The sequence below is a fragment of the Ictidomys tridecemlineatus genome, chromosome 11 (genome assembly GCF_052094955.1).
Source record: "Ictidomys tridecemlineatus isolate mIctTri1 chromosome 11, mIctTri1.hap1, whole genome shotgun sequence".
NCBI classification, from domain to species: domain Eukaryota; kingdom Metazoa; phylum Chordata; class Mammalia; order Rodentia; family Sciuridae; genus Ictidomys; species Ictidomys tridecemlineatus.
This window is the reverse complement of record NC_135487.1, coordinates 61,645,209-61,659,564: the sequence shown is the minus strand read 5'-3', so window position 1 is coordinate 61,659,564 and position 14,356 is coordinate 61,645,209. Positions and strand designations below refer to the sequence as shown.

At 33.6% G+C, this 14,356-nt stretch overlaps 2 protein-coding genes, 1 non-coding gene and 1 pseudogene across 13 annotated transcripts in view; 3 read left to right on the top strand and 1 right to left on the bottom strand.

The window, feature by feature from the left end:
- Miga1 (mitoguardin 1) overlaps positions 1-14,356 on the bottom strand; it is a 574,792-nt gene that overhangs the window by 108,414 nt on the left and 452,022 nt on the right. The window lies entirely within an intron of this gene.
- Usp33 (ubiquitin specific peptidase 33) overlaps positions 1-14,356 on the top strand; it is a 62,926-nt gene that overhangs the window by 32,372 nt on the left and 16,198 nt on the right. For 10 of the 11 annotated variants that reach the window (XM_021730112.3, XM_078026510.1, XM_078026512.1 and 7 more), the window contains 9 exons: positions 1,985-2,098; positions 2,927-3,005; positions 4,258-4,678; positions 7,421-7,561; positions 9,054-9,166; positions 10,242-10,414; positions 10,513-10,607; positions 11,175-11,208; positions 13,949-13,994. In XM_021730112.3, coding sequence (XP_021585787.1) covers positions 1,985-2,098; positions 2,927-3,005; positions 4,258-4,678; positions 7,421-7,561; positions 9,054-9,166; positions 10,242-10,414; positions 10,513-10,607; positions 11,175-11,208; positions 13,949-13,994 — 1,216 coding nt within the window. The remainder of the gene's footprint in view (positions 1-1,984; positions 2,099-2,926; positions 3,006-4,257; positions 4,679-7,420; positions 7,562-9,053; positions 9,167-10,241; positions 10,415-10,512; positions 10,608-11,174; positions 11,209-13,948; positions 13,995-14,356) is intronic. The other variant, XM_021730108.3, reaches the window with a different exon arrangement.
- LOC120891148 (U6 spliceosomal RNA) lies at positions 432-538 on the top strand. The gene has a single exon (XR_005735568.1). It is a non-coding gene; the product is annotated as a U6 spliceosomal RNA (small nuclear RNA).
- LOC106145056 (large ribosomal subunit protein eL21 pseudogene) lies at positions 1,431-1,900 on the top strand (annotated as a pseudogene).

The window sequence follows — 14,356 nt, the reverse complement described above, 5'->3', positions numbered from 1 at the left end:
ATGGGTCCAGGTAACATAGACCACATGAAGGATTTAGGTCTTATGCTTAGTGAAGTAAAACAATTGGAGAAATTTTACAATGGATAGCTAAATAATCCAGTTTACATTTTAGAATGATTGCCATGTGGATTGGAGGGGGAAGAGAATGGAATTTGGAAGACCAGCTAGGAAACTGTAGTGATTTAGGCAAGAAATTTTGGTGGCTTGCACCATCTAGGGTGGTAAGAAAAGAGTGGATGAATTAGAGACATTCTTATAATGATTGATTGATATGGTTTGATTAGAGTCAGTGGACAAAGGGAGGAGACAGTAAGGTTAATAATGTAGTTATATGATGAAAGGATTGTAGGTTGATTTTTTTTTTTTAATACTCATAAGAAAGTGTACCACAGAAGGTTAAATAATTTTGCCATGGTTGTCAGCTCATTAGTGTGCTTGCATAACCAGTATATATACTAAAATTGGAACAGTACAGAGAAGATTAACATGGCCCCTCTGCAAGGGTGATACACAAATTCATGAAGTGTTCCATATTAAAAAAAAAAAAAGATTACCAGCTTATCGTAAATGTTAGAGTAGAATTCAGAATCTGGGATTTTTATGTGTACATTTGTTGCTCTAGATCTTTTGTTGATTACTGCACTACCAATTCCACAAATTTATATCTTCTTCGATTTCATTGGGAAAGATATGGATGATAAAATTACAATGTTGCAAAGGATAATTTACTGGCTATCCAGATGTCTTCATAGGGTGGTCAGTTTATAGCAGGTCTGGATCTGGTCCTTTTCCAATTTCCTGTAACTGAATAGAATCATAGAAGCTAATCAAACTCATAAAAAATTGTTAACTTGAGTCATCAACATCATCAACGTGTAACAGTACCACATACTAGAATGTAGAAGGAGAAGGAAGAGATTGACTTGAAAGTTAAATTTCAAGCATGTTAAATTTGAAATGGTAACAGCCATCATTTTGAGCATTTGCTGTAAATGGAGTTTAGATAAGTTGGTTGACTTTATATAAATATGACCATCGCTGGAGTATGGGTGGGAATTTCAGATTGTCCAAGAATAAGAGTATATTTAGGAAAGAAAAATTATAGCATCCTTTATATATACTAAAAATATTTTTATGCCTGAGAGCAGAAAGAACAAATAAAATGAGAAAAGGAGTTGTCTGAGAGGTAAAGAGAATTACAGTGGTCAAGAGAGGTTTGTTTAAGAATGAAGGGTAGTTACCATCTGGCAGCATGGAGGAATGATATGGTTGAGTTAAATCTGATTTGAATGGGGTTGAGTTCCATAAAAGGAAATAATCGATATAGGGATATATGTGCTATCAATTCATTAAATGACCAAAAATTAATCAGTAATTTGATTCTGTTTTCAGCCAGATCTGTAATCTTCCAGTAACTCATCAAAATTACAAACACAAAGGACAAGAGGAAAAGCACACAGTATATGTTCTTTAGGTCTTTTAGAACACTTGGAATTGTTCTTTTGATCATGTCCATGAACTTATAAAGGTGATATTGTAGACATTAAAGGCAGGGGTACTATTCAAAAAGGAATGCCCCACAGATGTTACCATGGCAAAACTATCAGAGTCTACAGTGTTATCCAGTATGCTATTGGCATTGTATAAAACAAGCAAGTTAAAGGCAAGATTCTTGCCAAGGAAATTAGTATGCATATTGAGAATTTTAAGCACTCTTAAGAGCTGAGACAGCTTCCTGAAATGTAAAAGAAAATTATCAGAAAAAGAAGGAAGCCAAAGAGAAGGTACCTGAGTTCAGCAGACGTGCCAATCTTCTGCACCTAGAGAAGCATGCTTTGTGAGAACTAGTAGAAAGGAGTCTGAACTGCTAGAACCTGTTTCCTAGGAATTTGTGACATAATAGTTATAAAAAAATTAAAATACCCTTGGATTGTTAAAAAAGAAAAGCTTGATTCCACTCTAACCTTTCTCTTTTTTTAATTAGCCCACCTTTGACACAGTTTTTTCTTGATTGTGGCGGACTAGCTAGAACAGATAAGAAACCAGCCATTTGTAAAAGTTATCTCAAACTAATGACAGAATTGTGGCATAAGAGCAGGTATGTACTCTATTTATTTTTCTTATTATATTTCTAAATGAGTATTATAAATATTAAAAGGATGCAGGCCTATTTTTTGGAGTGGGAAAAAGTAGAGGATAGACATTCATGGCAGTTCAGTTAAGTTTCAGGCATGTTACATTTGAAACTTAACACCCAAATAAAGGAGTGTTCAGTTTAAAAGTTTAGAAGCATCTGGAGTGCTGAACTGCTAATACTGCTATTACCAAAATTTGTGAGTTATAATGCAGGAGTAGCAGTCTCACAATGTCAAAATCAGACCATGGATATCTTTATTTATCAGTACTAGGGATTGAACTCAGGGGTGCTAAAACCATGGAGCTGCTTCCTCAGTTCTTTTTTATTATTAGAGTCTCAATAGGTTTCTAGGGCTGGCCTTGAACTTGTGATTCTCCTGCCTTAGCCTCCTGAATTGCTGAAATTGTAGGCATGCACTACCACACCTTTATGGATGTCTCCCTGAATGTGTCAGTTTGTTCTAAATTTTAGTTATAGGGCAATAATATTTGCTGTAATATGTTAATTTTGTTTTAGAACTACTCAGGAAATTGCATTTTTGAAAAATATAGTGAAATATGATAAAAAAAAGAAATATGATCACTTAATTGAGAAAAGAGCAGTACAGTGTCACTTAAAATATCAATGATAAAATGTTTTGATGAGCCTGTGGAACATAATGCTGGATAGTTTTGAATGAGTTTTTTTAAAACATTAAAAACACTTTTCAGTTTATCAATTTGAGTTCTTGATTTTTAATTTCTAAAGTAAAAATTAAAAATTTCTTTTTCAAAATGATTTCTTCCTCAGGCCAGGATCTGTTGTGCCTACTAATCTATTTCAAGGAATTAAAACTGTAAATCCAACTTTTCGGGGGTATTCTCAACAGGTAAGTCTATTGCTTTTCATTCATAATTTTCATAATCCTTAATAAGTTTGGAAAAGGCTATTATGCTCTTTTTATTTGTCCTTTTTTTTTTTTTTGGTTATTGCTCCTTGTGTCTGTATATGCTAAGAATAGTAACCCTTTATCATGTTTATTGTTTATATTTTTACAACTTTCAGTTTTGTGATATGTGTATATTTTTCTAGAAACTTTGAGTGTGGGTAAATGTGTATTTCTTCTAAGTACTTCTAGTTTCAAGTTCCACATCCAGAGAGCAGATACATTTTCAATATTTTATCCTTTTATGATTCATTACACGAGGCACTTGCTTTAAATTGCAATATGACCCAAATTTTATTTTTATTTTTTTCAAACAGCTAAAAAATTGTACCACATTGTATAAATGAAAGAATTCCTATCTGATTAAAAATTTCTTTGTTAATTTTTTCATGCTTATATTAATATATGTCAGAGTCTTTTTCTGGTCTTTGTATGGTGTTGCTGTACATGCTAGATAAGTTCTCTACCACTGAGCTATACATCCCTTTAGCTGTCTCTGGGCTTTGTAATTCATTTCATTGACTGGTCTTTTTTTTGATTGTTATCATGTGGCAGTTTCAATTGAAGTTTTTAATAATATCTTTAATATTTATACATGGTCCTCACACTTTATTTTTTATTATTATCATTCTTTTTACTAATTTTTTGGTGTGTATGTGATGATGGGGATCAAGCTCAGGGTCTCACACATGTTAGGTAAGCACTCTACTTCTGAACTACACCCCTAGCATCCTCTGTTCATTTTTTCCCATGCAGATTTCTGGGACACCAATGATTATAATCTGGTGCTGTGAGTTAGGGTCCAATAAGCACTTCAGTTGATCAAGGAGATACAGTACAATATTGGATAAAGCTTAAGCCAAACTTATATAATATTCATGTTTAGTATATCTATCTGAATTCTGATTATCACATGAGGAATTCTGATTATCACATGTTTTCTATGTCATTTTCTATGGTTTATTAATAGCAGCACTAATAAAAGTTGACATCCAGATCATCTTTAGTTTATTGAAACTTCTGTTTTATTTATATAACTTTTTAGAACTTAGTGTTTTCCATCTCTCTATTGCTATTCTACACAAATTATTATTTCCTTAATTTAATGTTCTATATTTAAAATCTATGTTGTATATTTTCCTTTAAGTTCCCATATACACATAGTAAAGTTGTAACTACCTTGTTGATATATTAGGATGCTCAGGAATTCCTTCGATGTTTAATGGATCTGCTTCATGAAGAACTGAAAGAGCAGGTCATGGAAGTAGAGGAAGATCCTCAAACCATAACTACTGAGGAGACCATGGAAGAAGAAAAGAGCCAGTCAGATGTAGATTTTCAATCTTGTGAATCTTGTAGCAGCAGTGATAAAACAGAAAATGAAAATGGCTCCAGAAATGGCTTTTCTGAAGATAATAATGAAACAACAATGTTAATTCAGGATGATGAGAACAATTCAGAAATGTCAAAAGATTGGCAAAAAGAGAAGATGTGCAATAAGATTAATAAAGTAAATTCTGAAGGAGAATTAGATAAAAATAGAGACTCTGTGTCTGAAACACTCGACTTGAACAACCAGGAAACTGTCAAAGTGCAAATACATGGCAGAACTTCAGGTGATAATTTAATAATTTGATCATGAAAATGATAGTATTTCATTTGTAGACAATGAGTGCTTAAGTAATTGTTATTTTCTAATTAGTAGATTTAATTTAGTGATATTTACATGTGAGCTTTAATTTAAAGTCACAAAATTATGGCACCTGAGGATAAGAGGAATTTTGTGGGTTATTTAATAGTGTAAGAGCGTCATCTTACTAGGCATAGCAGCACATGCCAGTAATCTCAGCTACTTGGGAAGCTGAGGGAGAATTGCAAGTTTCAGGCCAGCCCAAGCAACGTAGGGAGATCTATCTCAAAGTAAAAAATAGGAAGAATTCGTTATATAGCTCTAGTACCATAAAAGAAATTAGTCATATTCGTTTTGAAATAAAGATTCATCAGAAGTCTAGTAGAAAATTGGGCTCCTCAGAGTTTGGTATAAGCTTTGCTTTTTTTTTTTTTTTTTTCCTTTTTCTTTTTTTGTTGCCATGTTGGAGATCAAACTCTGGGCTTTCATATATGGTAAGCAAGTGCTCTACCACTAAGCTACATCCACAGCCTTATTATAAGCAAATTCTGTTGAGACACTGGGAAAATGCCAAATAACCCAAATTACAATTCTCTAGTTATAGACACTATTAGTTTCAGATTGCTGTCATTGATGTCATATCAGATATGTTTTAGTGTAGCAGTTCAGTGAACCCTGTTACAAGAAATCATGCTATAATATTGCTCAGTATTCCTTTGAGAAGGAGCAAGTAGCCAGATAATAGTTAAATTGCTTTGCATATTACATTCATCTCTCTCTTTCCCTCTTTCTCTCTCCTTAGCCTTAAGAAGACTTAGGGTTCTCCTGTGTATATTATGTATACCTTCTAGTCAGTAAAATTAGGAGTATTATCCTCTTTAATTATATTGACCTTGTGTAGAAGTTGTTTAGTCAATAAATGTACGAAATTTCAGTTCTTAAAGATGGCCTGTACTGCTGTCTGGCCCTTTCTTGTCAGAAGCCCTAATAAGCTAATTGAAGGACATAGTGTACTTTATTGCTTAGTAATAGGTTTTTTCTTTTGTACAGTAACTAGGTAAAGACTTAAATTGGGATTTGATTATTTACATACTTTATAAAATTTTTTTTAGTTATATATGAGCATAATATTTTTATTTTGTTTATTTGTTTTTATGTGGTGCTGAGGATCAAACCCCGTGCCTCACGTGTGTGAGGCAAGTGCTCTGCCACTGAGCCATAACCCCAGCCCTGATTATTTACATATTTTAAAGCCTTGATGAAAAAATGTGACGAAGACCATATGGTATACAAAAACTAAAATATTTTTTATCTGTCCATTTACAGGAAAATCTTGCCAACTCCTAACCTAGATCACATTAATTGATTTTCCTATAGAAAGTCCTAGAGTGAATCTTTTACCCCCAATATTATACAGTCTGATGAGTCATGATTGACATATTGAGAAATGCCTATATGAAAAATTAATTTATACTGTCTGGAAAAATCCCTGTGGGCATTCCATCTCAGGGTCTCATCAACAATTCCTTTTTAAATTTTCATTCAAGTATTCATTGAGCATAGTTCTTTACTTTGGAATATGCATTAGGAATTAGGAATCCAACAACAAACTATCTAATAGTGGTCATGGAACTGGTGTTTTCTTGATTGATTTTGTAATTTGGTTCTACAAAAGATCTTTCCTGAGGCCAGTGTGGTGGTACACATTTGTAATTGCAGCCACTTTGTAAAGGCTGAGGTAGGAGGATCTCAAATTTGAGACCAGCCTGGGCAATTTAGTAAGGATCTTGTCTAAAAATGAAAGGTAAAAAGGACTGGGGATGTAGCTCAGAAGTAAAGTGTCCCTAGGTTGAATCCCTATCAGAGAAAAAGATCTTTTCCTAATGAAAAGATGTTTTTCCTTTTATCACAGTAAGGACAGACATGATGATTATTTTATGCCTGGATTTCTTATCTGATTTTGATTAGTATTTTATTCCTGGGGAAGGGGAAAATCTCTTTTTCTCCTACTTTAAAAAACCTTTCATTTGGGTATGGTGGTACTTGCTGCATCACTAGCTCTCTGTATTTTTTTTTTTTTATTTTGAGGTAGCATCCTGCCAATTTGTTGAGGTTGGCCTCAAACTTGGAATTCTCCTCAAGTCTCCTGAGTTACTGGGATTTACAGGCATGCACCACTGTGCCCAGCTTGTGGTTTTAATTGCTAAATTTGGACAAATAAGATCTTCTTTGGCTTTATTTTCACTGCTCACTTCCTGAAATGCTTACAAAACAGTAATGTATTATAAACATTAATTAGATTCCTAGGTAGAAAAGCACTGTTATTTTCTCAACAAGCATTTTGTTTTTCAAATAATTGACTTGACATTTGTTAAAGTGAATTTTATTCAAAACATCAATCTAAGAAACCTTTAAATGTAATTAATGTGGACTAGACACAGTGGCACATGCCTGTAATCCCAGTGACTAGGAAGGCTAAGGCAGAATTACAAATTTGAGGCAAGCCTCAGCAATTTAGGCTCTAGGCAACTTAGTGAGACCCTGTCTCAAAATAAAACATTAGAAGGGCTGAGGAGGTAGATCAGTGTTAAAGCATCCTTGAGTCCAATTCCTGTACCAAAAAATAAAATAAAAATTAAATATATAATATGCATACGTATAAAATCAGCATTGGACATGTGCAATAATTTTACTATTTAAGGTAAAATATAAATTTTAAATATTACAGAATATGTCACTGATGTCCATTTGAATGACCTGTCTACACCACAGAGCCTTCCGTCAAATGAAGGTGTTAATCCACGTTTATCAGCAAGCCCTCCTAAATCAGGGAATTTGTGGCCAGGATTGGCATCCACACACAAAAAAGGTAAAAAGTTTCCCTTATTCAAATTCCATTGCTTTGGGTTTTAATTTAGAATGCTGATTTTAATAATTTAAAGTGTTAATTAAGAAATATTATTTGACCTTCTAATATTGACAGATATCTACACAACCATGATTAAATCTTTGTGTTTGGAATACTCTTTTTAAAATTAACAGTCGAATTGTGTGTGTGTGTGTGTGTGTGTGTGTGTGTGTGTGTGTATGTAGAGTATGATGAGTTTTAGCACATGCACAGGTACATGTTTTCAAAAACAGACTACAGAACAATTCTAATACCCCAAAGAATATCCTCATATTACTCCTTTGTAATCATCCTACATCCTTCTCTTTTCCTATTGTTTTTCTTTTCCCTGGAACATCCTAGAAATGAAATCATACAGTATGTACGCTTTCAAACAGTATTCATTCACTTAGCAAGATATATTTGAGAAATCAGTTGCATTATTGCATGTCCAGGTTCGTTCCTTTTTATTATTGAGTTATATCTCATTGTAAGACTATACACTGTTTATTCAGTAACCCCTTGAGGGACTTTTGAATCGTTTTCAGTTTGGGCCAATTATGAATAATGCTGCTGTAAACATTTGTGTATAGGATTTTGTCTGGACATGCTTTTGTTTGTCTAGGATAAATATCTAGAACTTGAGTTAGTGAATTTTATTTTCATTTTATGCTTAACATTGTGCAAAACTGCTAAACTGTTTCTCAGAGTGCCTTATCATTCTGCATTCCCACTTACTATGTCTGAGAATTCCAGTATTAAAAACTGTGAAACTTTAAAAATGGTAGAAGCAACCGTAGGAGAAAGTCTTTATGATCTTGGCTTAGGCAGAATTCTTGAAGACATCAAAAACACAATCCATAAAAAATAAAAAATTCTGGGCAAAGGACATTGTTAGGAGAAAGAAAAGCTAATATTAGGAGGAGATATTTGCAAATTATATAGTTGATAAAGGTCTTGTATCCAGAAATATATAAAGGGTTCTCAGCTTAATAATTGAACCCTTTCTTCATATAAAGCTTTACTTGGTAACAAAAACAAGTAAAAGCAGAATTATTCTGAAATAAAAATGGAGAGACTGAAGCCTCCTATTTCATTTTTAGCTTTTGTTTCTCTACTTCTAACCTCTTCCTCTTCTTTTGACCTTCATAACAGATGTAAATTTCCCAGTGATGAGGCTAAACTCTTCATTTTGCAGTGAAAAAACATGACTTGAATATTGTGCTAATTCAGAATTTTTTCATTTTTCCATATGTACATTTGTGGTGGCCAAGTATAAGATACTTTTTTTTTTTTTTAAACAATGAGCTTAAATCTTGTCTGATTGGTTTAACTGTTTAATGCTTTGGAAGGGTATTTTGAAAATTTCTCTATAGTAGTTTTTACTGTCAAACCTTCTGGAGAAGAATGTTAAAGAAACTACTTTGAATTTTTTTTTTTTTTTAAATGTTCTACACTTGTTTTTCAATCCTAGCTCAGTCTGCATCTCCAAAGAGAAAAAAACAGCATAAGAAATACAGAAGTGTTATTTCAGACATATTTGATGGAACAATCATTAGTTCAGTGCAGTGTCTGACTTGTGATAGGGTGAGTATGAGGGAATGAGAATACACAGAAAATTGAAAATTTCTGTCAAATGCTCTTTTTTAAAAACCTGAAAAAATGGTATGAAATGTTTGGTTCCTTCTTATTGCTACTGTTGATCATGCATACATTTCTCATGTTTGCATCAATATAAATTGATTCTACGAATAGAATCTACTTTTTGGAGCTAACAGAAGCAGCTTTTTCTAAAGAATGGGTCTTGACCTATCATTGGACAGGCACGAACATTACTAAGTTCTTCATCTATTTGGGTTACATATAAAGGTGAGAAGTTGTTCAGCAACAGGAATTGGTAACACATGTATATTCTGCCAAAGCTCATGAAATTAGCATGCTGGGAAGCTTGCTATTCATAGGCACAAGGCAGTGACGGTATATCTTAACATTTGATTTTACTTCTGGCTTGTAAATATTTTCACATGTTAAGATTAATGCTCAGATAATATGATGTCAATTCAGAGACAGTAACCAGGGTGTAAATTAGAATCACATCATTTCTTATAATTTTTGCCAATGATGAGATCACCTGAAACAATGCATTTTTCATAATGCATTCCCATTGTTAAGTGGTGCATGATTTTGCTTAAGAATTAGATGCCAGGTTTTGTATCTTCCTATTTAAAACAAAACAAAACAAAAAACACCCACCAGAATTTAAATATTATTATCAGCCTGTAGTCCCAGCTGATTGAGAGGCAGAAGTGGAAAGATCACTTGAGCTCAGGAGTTTGAGATCAGCCTTGAGAGTAATATAGTGAGACCTTGGACTTCAAACGATTGTGGCTGGATTTGGGGTACATCTTGGTACTGCAATATCCATGACTGTAATGGAGTTGCCAATGGCCACTATCCAAGGTTTTCATGAAAATTAAATTTGGAACAGCACTTGGTACAGAATAAGTGTTTTTTTGCTGTTACTACTATAAAAGTAGTATGGATTTTTGTTTGATTTTGCTTATTATAACTTGCTTTGATCTTTGGAGTCTGAAGTCTAACTTTATAAATGCTTGTGCTGGGTTATTTTTATTCCATTTTTTAAAACACAAAACAATTTTAGGTATCTGTAACCCTCGAGACCTTTCAAGATCTGTCCTTGCCAATTCCTGGCAAGGAAGACCTTGCTAAGCTACATTCAACGAGTCATCCAACTTCTATAGTCAAAGCAGGATCATGTGGTGAAGCCTATGCTCCACAAGGCTGGATAGCTTTTTTCATGGAATATGTGAAGAGGTATGTATGTATTTTCCTCGTTAAAACTGATTGTTGAAACTGCTGTTTCTGCTGTACTGGCAGAACACTTCCTTTTTTTTCTGTCAATGATGTTTCAGGTTTGTTGTCTCATGTGTCCCTAGCTGGTTTTGGGGTCCAGTAGTAACCTTGCAAGATTGTCTTGCTGCCTTCTTTGCCAGAGATGAATTAAAAGGTAAGAAGTGTAATTATATCTATGGGTAGTTTTAGAGCAGCTTAAATAATACTTGCCCATACTGGCATAGTGGCCAGTATCTACCATGGCAGTATAAATATAATAAGAAAAATCATATTCTGAAGGAATTTATACAAATTCCTATAGTACCAGATAATATGTCTTAAAGGTGTTCTGATATTTAAAAAAGGAAAAACTCAACCAAAATAACTGAAAATTTGTGTATCTTGAATTGTCTATGAACTGCTCCACATCGTTTAAGTTCCTTCACTATTTTTGTGTTCAGTGTCTAGAAAGACAGAATGTCACTAAATTTCATTCAGTGAATAAACGAAAAGGATCTTATTTGAGGTAGGTCTTCAAGATTAAAAATAGAGGGAGTTTGAAGGGTGTTTTAGGTAAGGTAAACCTTATGAGCCAACTCAGGAGCAGAAACTAAAAGAGTGAATAAAATCCTGTTTTATTGTGCTATGAGATCAGCAGCTGGCAAAATCAAAGAATTGCAGAACCAAAAGAAAGTAATTTACTGTAATTAGAGAGGAGTGACTAGATCTGTTCTGTTTGCAGGTGACAATATGTACAGTTGTGAAAAATGCAAAAAGTAAGTGACATTGATAATACTTTTAATTTTATAGTTTGTATTTCTCTTAGTTATTTAAATTGGGACTAGATAGTTATACTTGACAATATATTCACCCAGAAAAGTATCACCCAGAAAGCTTAGGTCTAGTAATAACAGATTAGATGTTTTGTAAAAATTAAGGTAAAAATTTAAGAAGTTGAATAAATTCATATAAGATATTAAATGTATTTTAAGGCATGAAATAAGTATGTGAATTTGCATTAAATATTTTCTAAAATAAGTCAATATGCTCTTCTGGGTTACCAGTTTAATATTAAATGAAATGTGTCTAGTTTCACATCTCCATAAAATTTAGAAAGGTTGTACCAATTTTGATGTTATAATGCAGTATAGAACACTTAGGCCTGATTTTATTTATATCTACTACTAGCTGTCTTATCAATTTGTTTTTCTTTCTTTTTTCTTTTTCTTTTTTTTTTTTTTTTTAAGTGCTGGGCATTTAACCCAGGAGCATTCTATCTCTGAGCTAAAATCCCAACCCTTTTGTTTTATATTTATACAGGGTCTCACTAAGTTGCTCAAGTGGGCATTGAACTTGTTATCCTCAGCTCCTAGTCCAGCTGCCTTTTCTACCCTGTTATAAATTCAGACTTTTAACACCTCTTGGTAGTAAGTCAGAACAAAGTGATTAGAGACTTGATAAAGGCATATTTTTTGTGAGGAGTGGCATGGGATATTGGGGATAGAACCCAGGCCCTTACTTATACTAGGCAAGTGCTCTACCACTTCGCTACAATGCTAACCTTTTAAAATTTTATTTTGAGACAGTTTTCTCTATGTTGGCAGGGCTAGTCTAGAACTTGAGATCCTCCTACTACTAATCAAGATATTAAAGCCTCCCAAGGCAATTATTTTTAGGTAGAGGTAACATTTTTTAAAAAATATTTTTTATGGGGGCTGGGGATGTGGCTCAAGCGGTAGCGCGCTGGCCTGGCATGCGTGCGACCCGGGTTTGATCCTCAGCACCACATACCAACAGGGATGTTGTGTCCGCCAAGAACTGAAAAATAAATATTAAAAAAATTAAAAAATATATTTTTTATTTTTTAATTGTTATTGGACACAACACCTTTATTTCACTTATTTATTTTTATGTGGTGCTGAGGATCGAACTTAGGGTCTCGCATGTGCGAGGCGAGCGCTCTACCGCTGAGTCACAACCCCAACCCACAATTTGTTTTTTTTTTCTGATTCTGTTAAAAAAAAAAAAGGACTTCTTAATAAAATCTAGTATTTTAATTATATAGACTTTTGGCTTTTGGCAGTAATCCAAAGAAACCTTGATCTGCAGCTGTTGGTCTTTTTCATGAGAAATGAATGGTGCACTGTTTGATTAATAAAGATGAAAAAGATGCCTTGTACTTTTGGAAAGATTTTATCAGTTTGTCCTTGAAGCCCTAACTGATAGCTGAAGAGGAAGTTGGCCTGGATAGGATCCTTTATTGCAAAGCAAAACAGGCTAGGAAAAAAATTAATGAAAAGAGGAACTTGCATTTACCTTCAAATCTCAAAGAAAGATATCTCAAGTGTATATCAATATTGATTATTAATAATAACCATCTTTTATCTCAAGATTTTCCTACATTTATGAATAAAGGTTTTTAGTCTGGGCATGGTGACACCTGTAATTCCAGCAATTTGGGAGGCTGAGGCAGGAGGATTGCAAATTCAAGGCCAGCTTTGGTAACTTAGTGAGATCCTTCCAAAGTTAAAAATAGGAAGGACAGAAGATATGGCTCAGTAGTTGAGTGCCCTGGGGTTCACTCCCCAGGACCCCCATCCACCCCCCCAAAAAACAAAAACAATAAAAATTTTGAGCCAGACATGGTAATCTAAACTGTAGTCCCAGTTACTTGTGAGGCTAAGGAGGAAGAGGATGATTACTTGAGACCAGGGATTTGAGGTCAGCCTGCACAACATGGCAAGACTGTCTCAAAAAAAAAAAAAAAAAAAATGTGGTGGCGCACGCTTGTAATCCCAATGGCTAGGGAGGCTGAGGCAGGAGGATTGCTAATTCAAAGCTAGCCTTAGCAAAAACAAGGCACTAAGCAACTCATTGAAACCTTGTCTCTAAATAAAGTACAAAATAGGGCTGGGGATGTGGCTCAGTGGCCAATACCCTTGAGTTCAATCCTTGGTACCCAAAAGAAAAAAAAAAGGCAGAAGAAAAGTTTAGTATGTTGACTGGAATTACAAATTTTATAAATTTGGGATTTTGTTTTATGCAGTTTTACTTGCTATCTGCTTGTCATAAAGGGTTAGCCAGGCCTTAGACAGCAGCACATTTGTTAAAAAAAAAATTTTTTTTTTTTAAATCCAAGGATTACAAAACTCCCTGTAGTTTTGTTATGGGTATCCCGATTTAGGTTATTTTTCATAATAAGGCACTTCAACATTTTGATTTTGATTATTTGGGTCTTTAGTGTGTAAATATGTAAGAGAATTCAATAGTGAGCCTTTTCAATCTGATAACATTTAATCTCTGCAATTTCTAAAACATTTTTGTTGTATATTTAAATATACTAATTTTTTTTGGCAAGCCTTTTTTTTTTTTTTTTTTTTTTTATGAAAGTGGCGATTGAATCCTTGGCCTCATACATGCTAGACAGGCATTATATCACTGAACTACGTTTCCAGCCCTAAATATACTAAATTGTTTGTAGATATCATTGAGTTTTTTTTTTTTTTTTCGTCATAGGTTGAGAAATGGAGTAAAGTTTTGTAAAGTACAAAAGTTTCCTGAGGTATGGACTTTAACTCATTTTATTTTATGTGGTAAAGCATTAATGAAACACAACATAGTAATAAATTCTCATAGCACATTTGAAGATTGAAGTGGTTCTATTGACCAGTTGCTGTGCATACCTTATTTGGATTATTTATTTCCAAAATATTGGGTTGATATCCTAAGTGCCCTCAACAGTATACTATGATAGACAGAGTATAATTAGACATTGTAGGAACTTGACAGGTATAAAGTGAAAAATTAGAAAAACAAGTAACAGTGAACTTTGGAAGAATTATGTTTCTACATTTTAGGTTATGACTTTATAATGCGGTTGATATTTAACCTTGATACATAGTTCAGTATGAATATTTAATAATA